This window comes from Phyllopteryx taeniolatus, chromosome 16 (assembly GCF_024500385.1).
Source record: "Phyllopteryx taeniolatus isolate TA_2022b chromosome 16, UOR_Ptae_1.2, whole genome shotgun sequence".
NCBI classification, from domain to species: Eukaryota; Metazoa; Chordata; class Actinopteri; order Syngnathiformes; family Syngnathidae; genus Phyllopteryx; species Phyllopteryx taeniolatus.
The window spans coordinates 8,440,898-8,459,469 of record NC_084517.1 but is presented as its reverse complement, the minus strand read 5'-3'; the positions used below and the strand labels follow the sequence as shown (position 1 = coordinate 8,459,469).

The window sequence follows — 18,572 nt, the reverse complement described above, 5'->3', positions numbered from 1 at the left end:
ACATAACACCACAATGATCAGGCAGTGTACATTTTTATCAAGCCTAAACATAAACAGAAATGGCTATAATATGATAAATCTGCAAAGTTTCTTGAGGAAAACATGAAGTGTCAATTCAAATCAAGAAAAAAAAAAATACAAAAAGGGAAAACTCAGGAAAACATGAGATGGAAGAAAGGCGAAGGTCTCTTCTGTTGATCCACACCTACTTAACCAGCGGCCTGGTCTTATCGTCGTCGCCACACTGGTGGGCTTTGTACTTTTTCACCTCAGCCATGTACTTTGACCAAGCGTCACTCTTGCCGGGCGTAGCCTGCGGGAGGAGAGAAGAGTTATTTAGGCAACATGTCAAACCAGTTTCCATCTTTCTTTCTTCTTTTTTTTTTTTTACCTCAGAGTCCTGTTTCTGCTTCTTGGCAACCATGCCGGTCTTAAGGAACACACCACCTCTGCGCTTCCCCACCTGGGTTAGGGCATAGAAGACTGACACCGTTATAGGAGGCCTTGCCTTGGCAATGAAGGAGACTACACCAGAGCAGGTCTACATTTAGTCTGTGGCCCAACCACCAGCCTCATCTGCAGAGAACATCCCCCAACTTAACCAATCTAGTCTCAAAATGTTCCACCCGTCGGGTGAAATTTCAAGATGCGCATTTACAGATGAACTTAATTTGCCCATTCCAAACCTTTTAATGCACATGTCCAACTTCAATATTTCAGCAGGTTTTTGAGCCATTTCCTGGTTCAATTTGAACATGTGTATTCAAAAGTATAAAGTTCACTTGTAAAAGGTTATAGCAGCGCATTTTAGTGTCATCCAGAAATTTCACCTTAACTTTTTTTTGTGCGGAGTGTACAGTATTTCTACAAATGGCCTAACGCTGTCAGTTTGGATGTGCTATCTGCCAAACCCCTTACAAAGCTGGTCACTGGAGGGGGCTTCTTATGTCCTTGCTCTTCATCTGTCCCCTGCGCCTTTTTCCTCATCTCCGCCTCCATCTTCTTCTTGAACATCTCCATGAAGCTGCCGTCGTTGGCGAACGCGTTGCCCGAGGACGACGAAGGGCCTTGTTGGCTGTCGGAGGACGCGTGGCCCCCGGTCGGGGACGCGGGGCTGCCGCCGTCCGAGTCCCCCCCGCTGCTGCTACTGCTGCTGCTGCTGCTTCTGCCCCCGCCGTCGGTGGTGTGCGATTTTCCGTGTCTACGCCTTTGTTCCATGTTTACTCACTGCGGTGGTGTTTTAATTGTTCAGGAGTTATCTGGGACCTCCAGTTAGACGACAGGCTGCTCCGCTTTTTATCGCAATGTGGTGGAGTTTAGCTCGATAGCCTCCTTATCTCCCGTTCTCTTAAAATAAAAAAACAAACGTATGCCTAGGAAGAAAAAAAAGTCAAAACGAGTCTGCAATGTCTGTCATATAGTTCGTTTTGGGAAACAAACAAAAGCAGCAGTTCGTTCGAATGCTAATATTGCTAACGCCGTCTGGCTCACTCTGCCTTTGGATAAACTGCCACCTACTTCGGCTGGCGATGTCTACACGTTGACAAAATTGGATGTTTGACATAGAAAGCTTTAAATATCCGCTTCCAAGTCTCGTAGAATTTGGGAGGTTGGCCAATGTTTTGGGTTAGGTTTTCAGTATGTCCATCGGTCGCTGTCGGCCATGTTTAAGGTCCCTAGTGACGTCACGTCGTGGGTTTGGCTCCAACTGCTGTACAGGAAGTTAAAAAAAGCTGTACAGGAAGTCAAATTTACCTGAAAGTGAAAACAGTCGAAGCGAGACACTTAAGTTACCATGATATAATGATAAGCAGTGTTGGGAAGTAACTAATTACATGAAACTATTATGTAATTTCATTACAAAATTTATGTAATCGCAATCCATTACATTACTGGGAGAAAATGTGTAATTAAATTACTTTCTTTTGGAAATTTGTGAATCCGTTACGTTTAAAAAAAAAAAAAAAAAAAGCCGCAAAAGCTTGATTATCCCCTCCTTTCTCATTACTGATCCTCCTAAAACTGACGCCTCGTGATTGGCTCTCTCTGGTCATTGCCATTTTGCTGTAGTCTCAAACATGACATATTTGTCCACAATATGATCTCGAAGCGGCGGCACGGTGGACGACTTGTTAGAGCGTCAGCCTCACAGTTCTGAGGTTCAATTCCCGGCCCCGCCTGTGTGGATTTTGCATGTTCTCCCCGTGCCTGCGTGGGTTTCCTCCCACATCCCCAAAACATGCATGGTAGGTTGATTGACAACTCTAAATTGCCCGTAGGTGTGAATGTGAGTGCGAATGGTTGTTTGTTTGTATGTGCCCTGCGATTGGCTGGCAACCAGTTCAGTGTGTACCCCCCTTCTGCCTGATGATAGCTGGGATAGGCTCCAGCACGCCCGTGACCCTAGTGAGGAGAAGCAGCTCAGAAAATGGCTGGATGGATGATCTCGAAGCGCCACCTTGTGTTGCAATCTATTAGTTTGTCTGAGATTTTGAAAAGGTTAGACTGAGTTAGGCTTTTGAACAGTTTCATCTTTGTAGTTTATTTTCGACTTTTCAATGGTACATTCACTTATCTGGGTTTTCATATGTAGTGATATTGTCTAAACTGTGTTCATATGTCATTACGTCAACATGGAATGATGTATCCACTTTTTTCTTTTTTTCATGCGAGTGTCCTGTGGATGTACTCACCGAAAGTTCAGAAAATTAATCAAAATGTAATCAAATGTGAGAAAGAAATTGGGTAAATAGTTATACTCAAAGGCCTTGAACACGGGGATAGGTGGGCCCTGACCATTTGGGAGGCCCCTGGCTGTCAGACAGGGGGCTCATTTATTAATATCCATCCATGCATTTTCTGTACCGTCGCGGGCGTGCTGGAGCCTATCCCAGCTATCTTCGGGCAAGAGCCAGGGTACACCCTGAACTGGTCGCAGGGCACATATAAACAACCAACCATTCACACCAACGAGTAATTCAGTCTTCAATTAACTTACCATGCATATTTTTGGGATGTGGGAAGAAACCGGAGTGCCCGGAGAAAAACCACACAGGCATGGGGAGAACATGGAAACTCCACACAGGCGGGGCCGGGATGTGAACCCCGGTCCTCAGAACTGTGAGGCAGATGTGCTAACCACCGTGCTGCCCCCAATTATTACATACATTTCTTCACCTCCACCTCCAACCTTCTTACAAAAAATAATTTTTAAATGCAGTGTTTTATGGGTCTCATTTATTTTTCTAGAGCTGTATTTGGTAAATATGTTGCATCTTATCCTGTATAAATATTTTCAAAAGCGGCTAGTGGCATAGTGCTCACTTTTTGATAATGGTGTTTTAATTCAACAATATTCATTATCCCTATTGCAGTACTAAGCTACTTTATAATAGTGTGCTATCTTTGTGAATTAAAATTGTCACCACTCGTTCAACAGTTCATAATTCTGGTAATTGAATACAAATCACAAGGTACCATCTTTTGTCTTAAACTCCCATTTATTTGTAGCGCAAAAGTAGAAAGGACAAAGGCTACATGTTAAACTTGCCAGATCCCCATGTGAAGAACAGTATGCTATGATCTTGACCAAGTTTTTATAAACAAAGGAAACATGCAAATGCCAAACATACTAACTCAATGATGAACCACAAAAAATGTGCACACGAAAATTTTGGTCATTAAAGACAACAGCATATTTTGACAGGGATGAAGGACAAGACTAAGCAGCAGCTTTGACATGGGATGTATTATTAAACGCTCAAATTAGCTCATCTGTAGAAAATATGCAGTGACGATAAAAGTGCCATTTATAGGTACACAGCTATCTTGTGAATAGACAAATTCCACATACGCATTCCTGCGTAGTAAGGAGTTCAATTCAACTTTAAAAAAGCTTTTAGTGTTGCGACAGGTCCGACTGTGTACTTGTGATGAATTCGGAGGCCTTCAACTGCCGACATTCACATTTATGTAGAGTCTAAAAGTGGTGAGTGCATTTAGGTTTGACCCACAGCCATTGCCCTGCTTCAAATGGGGAAGAAAAACCCCCCCACATATTAAACTTATGAGAATCACATGCAAATAAAGCTAACAAATGAAAAACATGCAGTGTGACAGACATGCTGTTCGACTAACATACAGAAAATTACGACAAATAGAAGGACAACGTTAGCAAACTGTAAATATCCCATACTTCATTTTTAACCACACAGGAAGGATTTGGCGTCTTTCTGAAGGCACTCGATGAACCCATTGCTATGGGAATGTGCTTTTGGCAGCTCATATGAAAGTTCTTATTCAAGTGAAAACAAGACAGGAAATATTCTCTCCCGCAGATTAAGCTCATTCACATGAGGGGGGGGGGGGGACGAGCAGGAACAGGAAAAATTGCACCAAACCAAGTGTAGTTCAAGTGGTTGTACAGTGTATAAATGGAGGTATTCCAGTGTAGCTTCACGTCCAAGGCCACATTTCGATTCTTCCTCAATGGGCACCATGATTTTCAGCAGACCTCTTAAGAAATCCTCTCACCCACCAAATCTTAACTAGAATTCTGACAACACTAACTCTATTAAGCTTAAAATCCAATTAAAAAAAGACTAAACAAAAAAAAGTTTACCGTTCTCCAAAAGAACAAAGAAATAAAAGTTGCCTTAAAAGGTGTGACAGCCCCCCCTCGTGGTCCTTGTGCTCCAGTTATTGTTCTTTTAACATGAGTAAACAGCTACTCACTCCTCTGGAAATCATCACAGTACCCTGTTAGGCCACCATGGGGCATGTACCGTGAAACAGCAAAAGGCACAGAGACAAATGGGAGTTGGAGTTGGGGCATTCTCTCTGGAGGTTTCCTTTCAAGACTCATCTTGGGTACAGTCGAGTGAGGCCTCTCCTGGCGTTGGTGGCCAGCCTCTGCTGGGCCAGGAAGGACATGGCTTGGTTAGGCGGGCTCAGCCTCTCGCCCGCCACTCTCTGATGCAAGGCCATTCCCTGAGAGGAGGCGACGGTAGTGTACAGGTCACACATACAGAAAGTCATTTGAGTCAAGTTTGATAACACTGACAACCAGCTCAAGATCCATATAAGGTGGACTCTTGCTATTCGCGGGGGAACAGAGACCAGGCCGGACCGGAAACCGATAATTGCATTGAACAAAAAAAATAAATAAGTGGGGATAAACCGGCAATAAGCGTTTTGGGGATTGGTTCCTTCCCCCCAATAAAGATAAAACTAAAAGGAAAAAGAATAAAATTCAAAACAAATTAAAAAACATTGGGGGAAAAAAAGGGAAAAAAGTCTGCAAATAGTTGAGTCCACAAATATGCGGGGGTCCACTGTACTGTCCTTACCAGTAGGACAACTACATTGGGAATAAAAAGTATGGGAACCCTTTGGAATTTCTTAAATTTCTGCACAAATTGGTCAAATGTAGTCTGATAATCTAAATCACATGAATAAACAGTCTGCTTTAAATTAAAAACAATTAAGTTTTTCATATTTTTGTAGCGCATAATGCAAACATTCACTGGAAAGGGAGGAAAAAGTAAGCGAACCCTTGGATTTAATAACTGGTTGACCCTCTGGCAGCAATAACCTCAACCAAATGTTTCTGTAGTTGCAGATCAGACATGCACAACGATCAGGATGAATTTTGGACCATTCCTCTTTACAAAACTGTTGCTGTTCAGTAAGATTCCTGGGATGTCTGGCGTGAATAGCTCATTGTCCTGTTACAACACCTGTTTTCTCTAACTGTCTCAAGTTCTTTTGCACAATATTTTGATAAACTTGTGAATTCATTTTTCCATTGATGATAGCAAGCTGTCCAGGCCCTGAGGGAGAAAAGCATGCCATCATCATGCTTCACAGTTGGGATAAGGTTTTGATGATGGAGTGCTGCTAATGTTTCATGGTAACATGGTACCGTATGTTCCTCCCAAACAATTCAACTTTGGTTTCATCTGTCCGTGGAATAGTTTGCCAGTATTGCTGAGGAACATCAAAGTGCTATTTAGCAAACTTCAAATGTTCAGCAATGTTATATTTATTTTTTAGACTCCAACAATTTCCTACTTGGTGTTTGGCCATGAACCCCATTCTTGTTTAATGTTTTGCCTATGGTAGATTTGTTAACAGAGATGTTGGCATGTGCCAGTGATTTCTGTAAGTCTTCAGCTGACACTAGGGTTCTTTACCTCATTTAGCGTTCTGGGTTGTGCTCTTGCAGTCATCTTTACAGGACTGTCACTCCTTGGAAGAAAAGTGACGGTGCTCAGCTTTCTTAATTTATAGACAATTTGTCTAAACGTGGACGGATGAACATCAAGACTTACAAATTAGCCAACATTTTCCAGCTTTATATAAGTCAACGGTTCTTAATCGTAGGTTTTCTGAGCTCTATTGAGCAATGAATGGAACATATCAGGCAACGCTTCTTGACGGGAGACAATTCTAACCTGGGGAGTGTTTTCTAGTGGCCAGTACAGCTTCAAGCCACACCTCCCATTTTGTCTCATTGATTGGACTTTGGGTTGGCTCACACCTAATTAATTAGCGCTTGGAGCATCATGAGTGTAGAGGTTCACTTTTCCCCCATCCTGTGAATGTTTACCTTATTAAAAGTGAAAACATTTAATTGTGTGTGCGTGGTATTAGTTTAAGCAGATTTTACAACCCCAATTCAAATGAAGTTGGAACGTTGTGTTAAACATAAATAAAAACAGAATACAATGATTTGCAAATCATGTTCAACCTATAATTAATTGAATACAATACAAAGACAAGATATCTAATGTTCAAACTGATAAACTTGATTGTTTTTAGCAAATAATCATTCACTTATAATTTTATGGCTGCAACACGTTACACAAAAGCTGGGACAGGTGGCAAAAAAGACTGAGAAAGTTGAGGAATGCTCAAACAAACACCTGTTTGGAACAGGCTAATTGGGAACAGGTGGGTGGTATGATTGGGTATAAAAAGGAGCTTCCCTGAATTGCTCAGTCATTGACAAGCAAAGATGGGCGAGGTTCACCTCTTAGACTTGACTATTGTAATGGTCTTCTGACTGGACGCCCTAAAAAGAGCATTAAACAGATGCAGCTCATTCAGAATGCTGCAGCTCAGGTTCTGACCAGAACAAAGAGGTCAGAGCATATTACTCCAATTCTAAAGTCTTTACACTGGCTTTGTGTCAGCTTTAGAATAGATTTTAAAGTGCTACTGGTCTATAAATCACTGAATACATTAATTAAATGCTAATGGAATATAAACCCAGTAGGGCTCTGAGATCGACAGACTCAGGTCAAATAGTGGAGCACAGAGTCCAAAGCAAACATGGTGAAGCAGCATTTAGCTATTATGCTGCACACTAATGGAATAAGTTGCCAACAGAAGTGACGTCAGCCCCAAGTGTGCATGTTTTTAAGTCCAGGTTAAAAACTTCTTTTTTCCCCCCACGCTTTTTAGAGGATTTCCACTTTTAAATATTTCTTGACCGTACGCCATTTTAATTGTATTTTTATAAATGTTTATAAGCTGTTTTTCTTTATTTGTTTTTAAATGCTTTTAATCATGTACTCATGAGTTACCTTGTGTATGAAATGCGCTATATAAATACATTTGCTTTGCTTTAGTTAACATTCAGCGCTTCACTAAGAATAGAGATAGCATGCAGATGTCGACTAGTGCAGTTTTGTCTCATTAGTAACGTATGCCAAAGTTGTCCAAATAGTTAGGACAGAGTGTACTAGTATATGGACCTTAAGATGCATATAGAATAAATGGTCGAACTGCTTTCTGTACACATGTTACAAGTACAGAGAATACGTGAGAAGATTGAGAGTACTTCTTACCATGTTGTACCAAGCGCTAATGATGAGTTTCTCTTCCTGGTCATGTCTGGACCGGCTCTTCTCATAATCACGCTGCGCACAGGAACAGATCACCACACATTAGTGACGTGTGAACAACTACAAAACTTGATTTGTACAGTGGAACGCCAATAGTTAGGTGAGATTGTTCAGTATGGAATACAACCAAAATATTTTGGAACTATACGCCTCGAAAGTTAATACTCAAATTCGGCCTGATAGGTGGTATAAGTGTACCCTGCTTAAGCTAACTAACATTCAAAGCAGTAAGACTATTACATTTTGTATTGTCACAAAATAAACTGCACCATTCAAAATTGTTTAATGACACTGGAACTGTTTCCATTATTCTCAATAGGAAAGCTTGGTCCACAATCCAAACAGAGCAGGTCAACCAGCATCCAGAAAAGGATTACTTTTAATTTAGGTTCCATTGTATAAAACTCCATACCTCCAGGTGATGGATTTTTCTCTCTCTCTCTGTCAGCTGGTTCTTCAAGGCCTGAATGTCAGGAGCGACAGTCAATGGCTGTTGCTTTGGATCGAGCGTCTTTACCACCTACACACAAAGCATCAGTGAAGCAATGAAGCACAGTTATAACGACCTTATAACAAACGTCGGCTCACGAATCTAATTCATGCGGTGACTGTTCGTTCACGAACCGAGGTAACGTTTCCCATTGAAATGAAAGCAAATGCAATTAATCTGTTCCAGCGCCAGAAGGAAGTAGTTTCCCTTGTTTTTAATTGGTCTGTAGTTAAAAATACAGTACAACCAAGAATAGAAAACACACTTTATTATGAAGAAATAACAGTGTTCACTTGCTAATCACTGTGCAACCTCTTAGCCTTTACGCATACGGTACTATATGCTTTGGGAATCGCATTGCGTTGTGGGGTGTAGCGGCCATTTTGGGCTACCCGTATCCATAGTAAACAAGGCTGTGCAGTCACACAGACTGAAAGACGACATGTTAAAATGCAAGAAAGTGAAGGGGGATTCACAGGGAAACATTACACCATGAAGCCTTGCTGACATGATCATCAGCGAGCCCTCGTAGCGTAGTGGAACCCGGGCAGGCTTTCACCTCTCTCGATACGGTTAATACTTGCGAGCTGGGAGCGGTGCCTCCTTCTTGAGCCTTCCATGGAGGGATGTTTTTACTTGTCTCTGTTTGTGTGCACCTATGTTAAGTGTCTTTGTTTGTTAAGGAAGGCGCTAGATTAATTTTATTTATTCTTATCATCATCACAATAGTACAGATGGTAGATATTGCCAAACCAAACTGCATAATAAGATCATAAAAATGAACACTCTTCTCATGTTTAGTTATTAATTCCTTTTTTTTTTTCCTCCCTCTCCAAAGAGTAATACAATTACGATACGAACTTGATAATAATACTACAGCTCGTAGTTTTTAGTTTCTTTGGAGCCATACTAAGGGCTATTTAGAGCTAAAAATAAAAAACAAAAACAAAGATACCTGCAATGTGTGACGCATGGAGCCAAGACTGCTTGGGAACTGAGGTAATTTTTTTATTCGAAAATGTTCTTTTTAAAGCAAACTGTTCGTCAGCCGGGGTTCCACTGTAAAAGAGACTGACCGTTCTTGCCTTCTCCACATAGCGCTTATATCGCTCCTCCATCTGTTTCATGTCCTCATCCTTCTTCCGCAGGATCGCATGGAGTTCATCTATCTTCTTTACCACTGAAAGACATGGGTGTAAAAAAAAAAAAAAGCATTCCTGTATTAGTGTCATCTCAAGCTAAAGCAGTTCAAGAATGGAACACTTCTGGGAAAACACTCAACTGTTGCTGTCCACCTTGGGCTCTAAGTCATCAATGACTTCTCTTTTCTTTTGGAGATCAGTGTGAGCTTCATGGAGCTTCTCCCTGGAATGACGTGTTATGTGAATCTTATTTGGACATTAAAACATAAACACATTATTGAAGTCAAACAGGAGCACTTACAAATGCTCTTCCAGCTTCTTCTTCAATAAGGAAGACTATATATGGAAACAAAGGAAAATACATTAAAGTCTAAAACATCCTCACGCTGTTAAAGGGACACACACACACACACACACACACACACACACACGCACACACAAACACAAAGTAAAAGCTGTTAAAAGTCAAACTGTCAAAGAGCTTAATCATAGGCCATTTGGACAGGGGGTGGGCCGTACTTACGATGGCCTGATTTTGGCACGGTCGTTCAGTGGGGCAGGCAGGTAGACAAGACACAGACAGGAGAAGGGCAGGCGTTAACGGTGAATCAGCAAACAAAGCTTCAATTCCCACACACGTGTCAAAGTAAAACAAATACAGCAATTCTCATCAAGCAAAAAACAATTTTTCTCATGCTTTAAGTGCTCAATTAAATGTTAGTGCTTAAATCAGAAAAGAAAATTGACTAGTACTTCTTGTTCAGTTGATTTTTTTTCTCTTTAATGAACAAGTTTGTTAAATAAGTACAGTGAACCCCAGTATACTCAGTTTGAAATTGGCACTTTACACTGTTTTTGTGCTTACTTTGGCACCATATATCTTGGTGGTGGTGGTGTTGTTCGATTTAACACATTCATAGTGTTTTTTTTCCTGCATTTGCGATGTCCTGTTTTGTTGGCGGTTCGTGAATGCACCTTGTGCAAAGTCAAAAGTAAAACTGAAAGTACGTTTCTGCTTCTCTCCCAAAGCAGCTACTAGTACTAGCCTACTTTGCCGTTACAATTTGCCTCTATTCTCTTACATTTACAGTGGTGTGAAAAAGTGTTTGCTCCCTTCCTGATTTCTTAATTTGTCACACTTAAATGTTTTCCATCATAAAATAAATTTAAATATTAGTCAAAGACAACACAAGTAAACACTAAATGCAGTTTTTAAATGAAGGTTTTTATTATTACGGGAGGAAAAAAAAATGGGGTTATTTTTACACCAGATGTAAAGGAACAAACCTTCCAAAGAGTTTAACTTTTGTCTCGTCAGACCACAGAGTATTTTCCCAAAAGACTTGGGGATCATCAAGATGTCTTAAAACTCTGCCATGCAGGCCATTTTTGCCCAGTCTCTATTATGGAGGAGTTGTGATCACTGACCTCAACAGAGACAAGTGAGGCCTGCAGTTCTTTGGATGTCGTTGTGGGTTCTTTTGTTACCTCTTGGCTGAGTTCTTGGGGTAATTCTGGTTGGCCGGCCACTCCTGGGAAGGTTCACTACTGTTCTATGTTTTCGCCATTTGTGGATAATGGCTTTCACTGTAGTCTCAAAGCTTTAGAAATGGTTGTATAACTTTTCCACACTGATAGATCTCAATTACTCTCTCATTTTCCCCTGAAATTCTTTAGGGCTTGGCATGATGTTTAGCTTTTGAGGATCTTTTGGTCTACTTCACTTTGTCAGGCAGGTCCTATTTAGGTGATTTCTTTATTGAGAACAGGTGTGGCAGTATCAGGCCTGGGTGTGGCTAGAGAAATTGAACTCTGGTATGATAAAACACAGTTATGTTTTTTTCCACACAGGGCCATGTAGGTTTGGATTTTTCTCTCTCTTAATAATAAAAACCATATAAAACTGCATTTTGTGTTTACCTGTGTTGTCGCTGATTAATATTTAAATTTGTTTCATGATGGGAAACAAATATCCCCCAAAAAGCCAGCATGGTGGATGACTGGTTAGCACATCTGCGTGGGTTTTCTCCGGGTACTCCGGTTTCCTCACACATTCCAAATACATGCATGGTAGGTTAATTGAAGACTCCAAATTGCCCGTAGGTGTGAATGCGAGTGTGAATTGTTGTTTGTTAATATGTGCCCTGCGATTGCCTGGCAATCAGTTCAGGGTGTACCCCGCCTCTCGCCCAAAGATAGCTGGGATGGGCTCCAGCACACCCGCGACCCTCGTGAGGAAAAACGGTACAGAAAATGGATGGATGGAAATGTTAAAAAAAAAAAGAAATCAAGAAGGGGCAAATAATTTTTCACACCACTGTCTTATAATGTGTAAATGCCAAAACGTGAATTTAACAACTTCCTCCCATTTGTGTAAAGTGCTAGTGCGCATATTGGCTTGCCCATGTGTGACATCATGTCAGTTTGTGCTAGCGTGTTAGCGTGGTACTTTATGATCTTCTCTGTTTTAAGTGCTTTGCTGCCTTATTGTGGCACATATATGCAATTACAAGTCTCTTTTAGGAGGTGGGCTTCAATTATTCGCAGATTATCGCGGTAGGGCTCTGTTGATCAGTATACTGAAACCCTAGAAAATCTTTGGACAAACGTTTTTTTCTACAATTATTTTATGATGATTATTATCCAGTGTTCCCCCACAACTGAATACACAGATTTCTGGGGGGATTCTGTTATTCGCTGTTTTCGTCGAAGTATTGCTTTGGCGCCACCTTGGTACTAAGAAACTACCTTGAAGTGAGTTGAGAAGTATCATGTAGTGCTTTGACACTATCTTGCGGCATCTACAGGGAATTATTAATGTTTTTGGGGTGGGTGCGTGTTGATTACTCAAAGATTCTCGCTACTTGAGGCAGGGCTTGGCCCCCATTTTAGGGGAAAACTGGATTGATAGTTTAAAAATAATAATAATAATTTCATTTATTCAAAAAATATGCTACAACTATGAAATCTATGATACAACTTTTAAAAGCATGTTTCTATTATTATCCTTATGATCACAGATTGTAGTTTAGAATGACCAGGTATATATTGAGATTCGTGTGCTCCATTTTGAACACCCAAATATGTTTCCCTGAACAATAAAGGGTTACCACGTTCCATTAGTATAGCTGATTTGTGTGTGTGTGTGTGTGTGTATATATCTCTTGTCAATGTGAGAGAAATACACACAAAGTGATTGAAGTGGAAGGAGGAAAAACAAGCACTCACATCCTCAGTCTTGTTGTCCTGCTCTTGAAGTGCTTTCTGAAGCCCCTCAATCTGAGAACGCAGCTCGGCGATCTGCTGCTGTTGCAGTCTGAAGGGACAGAACAATGGCAGGATTGTTGAGGAGCGAGTAGAGAAGGAGTGATGAATCAAAAGTTAAACATGTGGGAGGAAGATAAGTAGAGAGAAGTGTGGATCCTTGTGCATCTGTGTGCTGCCAGGCCATGCGGCGCTGCGCTCTACTGAGCATGCTCCCTCCACTCCTCTCCTCCTGTTACTGAAAATGCTTCCCACACCCTGGGCCTGGTGTTGCCTGGCTGCACACGCACACACTCAGTCCACCCACATGTCCACATGTCCGCAGGCATATATACACACTCTTATACACACGCACACAGACAAGAGACAATCTGGCTTTCTGCTGTCTGTCCTTCTGTCCAGCCCACACAGCTCAGTTGAGCACACAGTCCAGAGGGTGAGTTGACATTTAGGCCGATATCACTCCTACCATCCGCCAAACACCCATCTTAATGTCAAGGAACACAAAATATGGCGACACGGGGTGGGTAGGAGCTTATTCATTCTTGCTACGTAGGTCGAAGGCAGGCTGTCACCTACCTTTTTTGGGTTTCAAGAGCATTCTTGCTGCGCTGAGCCCCTTCCAGCTCAGCCTGCACCTCCACTACCTTCTGCCTGTAGGTTTCCTCCTGGACACACAGCATCTTGTTTTCACTCTGTAAGCGCACCACTGTCTCCCTGGAATCAACATAACGACAAGACAATGGGAGCAGGAGGTGAATGAAGTGGTGGTTTGTTTGTTTTTTTCTAATCCAGCATGAATCTGTACTCCTGCTACACTGAGGAGAAAACATCTCAGCATACAATTTACCAAGAGATTTTCTAGATATGCAAACACGCAAAGAAACAATTTACAACTAAAAAAAGTACAGTGACTCCCCCATATGGTGGGGGATATGTTGCACACCTGCAGCAGGTGAAAAGCCACAACAGAGACCATATTAAAAAAACTAACTTTTCTTTAGTTTTACCCTTCGTTTTAAACACAGTTCAACTTTTTAAAACACACAAACACAAAGTTATTTGTAAAAGCAATGTTGTGTTCAAAGCATAAAATGTAATACTGTACTTATTGTAGTGTCTTTGTAGACATGCGTGTGCACTTCACACTGACCTGTTACCTTGCTACCCCACAAAAGCACCTTATTTGTAATTGAGTGTTACTCTAACACAGAACGTTAGGTTTGAAGTTTAATTTTTTGTGAAGCCGTGGGGTTGTGGCTGCAATGAGTGTGTCCACAAGTGCACGAGAAATGACGGACACTTTGTAAGGTGGGTTGTTTTTCCTTAGGAGCGGTGGTTTCTTATATATCAAATTAGAGGCACAAGCTGGGGCCAGAGACTGCTGAATATTTTACAGATCATATTTATCATGTGTTACTATGAGGTCATAATGACAAAAATATTTGACTATGCTTGTCAATATGGGGCTACATCAAGCCAAGAGTTGCATTCAAAAGCTAAAAATGAAACTATGGTCAAACTAGCAGGTCAGAATAGTTTGTGTCCCATTAAAGAAAACGAATATAGTGCGACCAGTGCATATTTGTGTCAGAATAATAAAGTAAAATCTCATCAGTTATGGCAAAATGGGACTTCTCTACAACCTACACCCTGAGACCCACACCCTTTGCACATCAACATCAATACGTACTTAAGCTCAGTGGGCATCATCTCTGCAGCGAGGTTTCCTACTGTGGCCTCATTGTCACACAAGCCTCCTGTGGAGAGATTAGCTTTCAGATGGAACCTTAGCAGTTTTACTTAAAAAACAAAAGAAAAAGGAAATAAAAGGCTCACTTCTGTATGTTTATTCAAACAACTGGCATTGCATGGCGCTCCAAAAACTACATTACATGAAAATCCTTCATCTATAATGTTGCACCAATGACAATTATAGTGCACATGGTTTAAATTAATGTACAGTGGAGCCTCCATAGAATGGATTAATAGGGGCGGGGGGTTGTCTGATAAAGCCAATTGTCCATTACATCGAAGCACTTTTTTTTGAGGCCATATGCACCCATATTACTGTAAAGTAGAAAACTATTTTGAAGGTTTTTTTCGTGGCATAAAATGCCCAGTTATTGTAAATAATTATAAACAAGTTGGAAAATGTTTTGAAAGTTTCACATTTCATCCAAACTTACCACACCAGTGTGCTTGGTCATTGTGACATTGCTGATGTACAGTTCTCATCATAAGAGAGTCGCTTTCATAAGTCGCAAGGAATTAGTGGGCTTCCTAGTTCCAGATCTGCTGCCAAAGACGAACGGCTTGACAATTTTTTTTTATTGTACCAAAATAGCATGTTCCAGACTGCAGACACCTGTGTTTTGTATTCCTCAGTTAACACTGCTGACATACTGCTCTCACTCTCTCTTCACCTGCTCTACAGCACAATACATATAACAATCATGACATGACCGCCGCGTCAATGGCCCACATTCAACATGGCCGCCACATAGGCACGTCTTTTGGAGTTAGATCGAGTCATAACGTATATCTGTTACCCGGAAAGACGTCAGTCCCAGTCTCTGCCTACATTGCGCCACAGCGCCAGGAAACAAATATTCTGGAACTAACAGACTTTCTCAACGGCAGTTTAAGTGACAAATGGAAACTATTTTTGGACACATCGTTCAGTCTCGACGGCCCGTTCTATACAATATCAGTTACATCAGGGTCCGTTTTATCGAGGTTCCGCTGTATATTTTTTTAGGATCTGCTGTATTTTCACAAGTGGCACGGTGAGCGACTGGTTAGAGCGTCTGCCTCACAGTTCTGAGGACCGGGGTTCAATCCCCGGCCCCGCCTGTGTGGAGTTTGCATGTTCTCCCCGTGCCTGTGTGGGTTTTCTCCGGGCACTCCGGTTTCCTCCCACATCCCAAAAATATGCATGGTAGGTTAATTGACAACTCTAAATTGCCCGTAGGTGTGAATGTGAGTGCGAATGCTTGTTTGTTTGTATGTGCCCTGCGATTGGCTGGCAACCAGTTCAGGGTGTACCCCGCCTACTGCCCGATGATAGCTGGGATAGGCTCCAGCACGCCCGCGACCCTAGTGAGGAGAAGCGGCTCAGAAAATGGATGGATGGATGTATTTTCACGTTGCTATTTATGGTAATGCATTTCTTCAGCATTGAACGTCATTCGATTGCAGCAATATTAAGCTTACCTGCACCACCGAGACACTTCTGTTGGACTTGCGCACACCTCAGCTCATCATTTGTCTCACGAAGTGTGTCCCTCTCAGACATCAGACGCTAAAAACAAACATTTCTCGAGTTTGGCCAACAGAGATTCTCTTCATTAATGTTGATGTAGAACCATTTTTTTGCGTTAACAACTCACTTCTCTCTCTTTCTGGAGTGCATCATATTTGTCATAAAGGTTCGTGTACTCAAACTGCCACTTCTCAGCTTTCGTGGCCTCGGCCTGGTGCTTTGTGTGAAGCTCGTGAGTCTGCAAGTCAGAGGGCATAGCAACGGCGCATTGACAAGAAATACAAGGTTCTCAAAGCACGAGCACAGAGCAGACTGTGTTTCATATCACTTTGATGTCAACACAGAAAAGGTATGGCTCTGCCTTCTCCACAGCTTGCCTGTTTCTTGTAGTTGTCCAGCTGAGTACGAAAGACGTTGGCCCTGCGGAGCTCCTCCTCCAGCTCGCAGGTGCGCTGCATGTACACAGTGTTGCGCTCCTCCAGGAGGCGCACTTGTCTGCGCAGGTCACCCAGATCTTCCAGTTTCCTCTTGTAAGTCTCCACCAAAGTTTCGAGCTGGTTCACCCGGTTGGATGAGTGCCTGTGGGGCAGGAGGGGTAGCAGATAAGGACAAGACATCCCTCGGGATATGTTGCTTAGCAGGGATAAATGTGTGATCGTTCCTGATTGGCTCCTCATGCTACTTGACTATGGAAACGCTCTGACGCAAAGCAGCATCAATGCATGAAATGTCTTTTATCAACACAGATGTCAGAGTGAGGAGGTGAATGGACGTCTGTGTGTGGGCAGTGTGGGAGTTGTTTCTGTGAGTGGAAGATGATAATGGAGTTTTAAGCATTCGCATGTATTCCCACATTCAACTGTGTTTTGATACGCCATCTCAGACGTCAAAATACTTGCGGGTTAAAAAGTATACAAACTATTAAAAAAGAAACTCATAAATATGATACATATTTAGTTGTAATACTGAATAATTGAACATGCTGCTTGGATAGCAAGGCCAGTCTCTATAGCCTGCTTTCCATTTGGGACTATCACTGTGCCCATGCTCACATTCACCCTCAGCGCCAAACACAAAGATAGAGACATAGAACAAAGGGACAAAGTTTTTTTGTGGAACTCAAATAGAGGTGTGGTGTGTACTAGGTGTTGTCATGATACCCAAATTCTGACTTTGATACTTGCATAAAATACCGATACTAAAATGATACCATGACAAAAATCTAAAACATCAGTAAAAGCATTGGAATGAAAACTGACAATGCAAATACTTTTATATTTTTTTAATTAATTAGGAATAATAAGAGGATAATATGATAATCTTGAAAATGTAATAAAGCATTTAGCTCATTCTTAGGTCATTTTCAAAATTATTAGCATATATGTATTACACACACACACACACACACACACACACACAGGGTATGGAAAGTATTCAGACACCCTTAAATTTTTCAGTCGTTATATTGCAGCCATTTGCTAAAATCATTGAAGTTCTTTTTTTCCTCATTAATGTACACACAGCATCCCATATTGACAGGATTTTTTGCAGCTTTATTAAAAAAGAAAAACTGAAATATCACACAGCCATAAGTATTCAGACCCTTTGCTCAGTATTTAGGAGAAGAACCCATCCATCCATCCATCTTCTACTGCTTATCCGAGGTCGGGTCGCGGGGGCAGTAGCTTCAGCAGGGACGCCCAGACTTCCCTTTCCCCAGCCACTTCATCCATCTCTTCTGGGGGGATCCCGAGGCGTTCCCAGGCCAGCCGAGAGACGTAGTCTCTCCAGCGTGTCCTGGGTCGTCCCCGGGGTCTCCTCCCGGTGGGACGTGCCCGCAACACCTCACCGGGGAGGCGTCCGGGAGGCATCCGAATCAGATGCCCCAGCCACCTCATCTGGCTCCTCTCGATGTGAAGGAGCAACGGCTCTACTCTGAGATCCTCCCGGATAACTGAGCTTCTCACCCTCTCTCTAAAGGAGAGCCCAGACACCCTGCGGAGGAAACTCATTTCGGCCGCTTGTATCCGGGATCTCGTTCTTTCGGTCACGACCCACAGCTCGTGACCATAGGTGAGGGTAGGAATGTAGATCGACCGCTAAATCGAGAGCTTCGCCTTTCGGCACTCGTTTGAGCAAATACAGCCATGAGTCTTTTTGAGAATGATGCAACAAGCTTTTCACACCTGGATTTGGGGATCCTCTGCAATTCCTCCTCGCAAATGCTCTCCAGTTCTGTCAGGTTGGATGGTGAAAGTTGGTGGAAAGCCATCTTCAGGTCTCCCCAGAGATGCTCAATTGGGTTTAAGTCAGGGCTCTTGCTGGGCCATTCAAGAACAGTCACAGAGTTTTTCTTAAGTCACTCCTTCGTTATTTTAGCTGTGTGCTTAGGGTCATCGTCTTGTTGGAAAGTGAACCTTTGGCCCAGTCTGAGGTCCTGAGGACTCTGGAGGTTTTCGACCAGGATATCCCTGTACTTGGTCGCATTCATCTTTCCTTCG

The 18,572-nt window shown here is 42.1% G+C and overlaps 2 protein-coding genes across 4 annotated transcripts in view; both read right to left on the bottom strand.

Annotated features, from left to right (window-relative positions):
- Positions 1–14: 14 nt before the first annotated feature.
- trir (telomerase RNA component interacting RNase) lies at positions 15–1,706 on the bottom strand. The gene is made up of 3 exons (XM_061748496.1): positions 919–1,706; positions 392–463; positions 15–313 (listed from the first exon to the last, which is right to left on the bottom strand). The coding sequence occupies exons 1-3, from the start codon at positions 1,216–1,218 to the stop codon at positions 206–208; spliced, it is 480 nt and encodes a 159-aa protein (XP_061604480.1). The 5' UTR covers positions 1,219–1,706; the 3' UTR covers positions 15–205.
- Positions 1,707–3,481: 1,775 nt separating this feature from the next.
- LOC133465686 (protein Hook homolog 2-like) overlaps positions 3,482–18,572 on the bottom strand; it is a 41,269-nt gene continuing 26,178 nt past the window's right edge. For all 3 annotated transcript variants that reach the window (XM_061748719.1, XM_061748718.1, XM_061748720.1), the window contains 12 exons: positions 16,449–16,650; positions 16,199–16,309; positions 16,023–16,110; positions 14,500–14,566; positions 13,386–13,523; positions 12,771–12,858; positions 9,844–9,878; positions 9,683–9,765; positions 9,477–9,580; positions 8,323–8,430; positions 7,854–7,925; positions 3,482–4,989 (listed from right to left, as the gene is read on the bottom strand). In XM_061748719.1, the coding sequence (XP_061604703.1) occupies positions 4,861–4,989; positions 7,854–7,925; positions 8,323–8,430; positions 9,477–9,580; positions 9,683–9,765; positions 9,844–9,878; positions 12,771–12,858; positions 13,386–13,523; positions 14,500–14,566; positions 16,023–16,110; positions 16,199–16,309; positions 16,449–16,650 (1,225 nt within the window). In that variant the 3' untranslated portion in view covers positions 3,482–4,860. The remainder of the gene's footprint in view (positions 4,990–7,853; positions 7,926–8,322; positions 8,431–9,476; positions 9,581–9,682; positions 9,766–9,843; positions 9,879–12,770; positions 12,859–13,385; positions 13,524–14,499; positions 14,567–16,022; positions 16,111–16,198; positions 16,310–16,448; positions 16,651–18,572) is intronic.

What these genes read in the sequence shown, in the direction of transcription:
- trir (XM_061748496.1), bottom strand. Translation starts at nt 1,218, where the DNA reads ATGGAACAAAGGCGTAGACACGGAAAATCGCACACCACCGACGGCGGG. An exon ending in CCCCTCCAGTGACCAGCTTT is followed by an intron (nt 464 to 918) that starts GTAAGGGGTTTG and finishes GCCCTAACCCAG; the next exon opens with GTGGGGAAGCGCAGAGGTGG. An exon ending in AGCAGAAACAGGACTCTGAG is followed by an intron (nt 314 to 391) that starts GTAAAAAAAAAA and finishes CTCCTCCCGCAG; the next exon opens with GCTACGCCCGGCAAGAGTGA.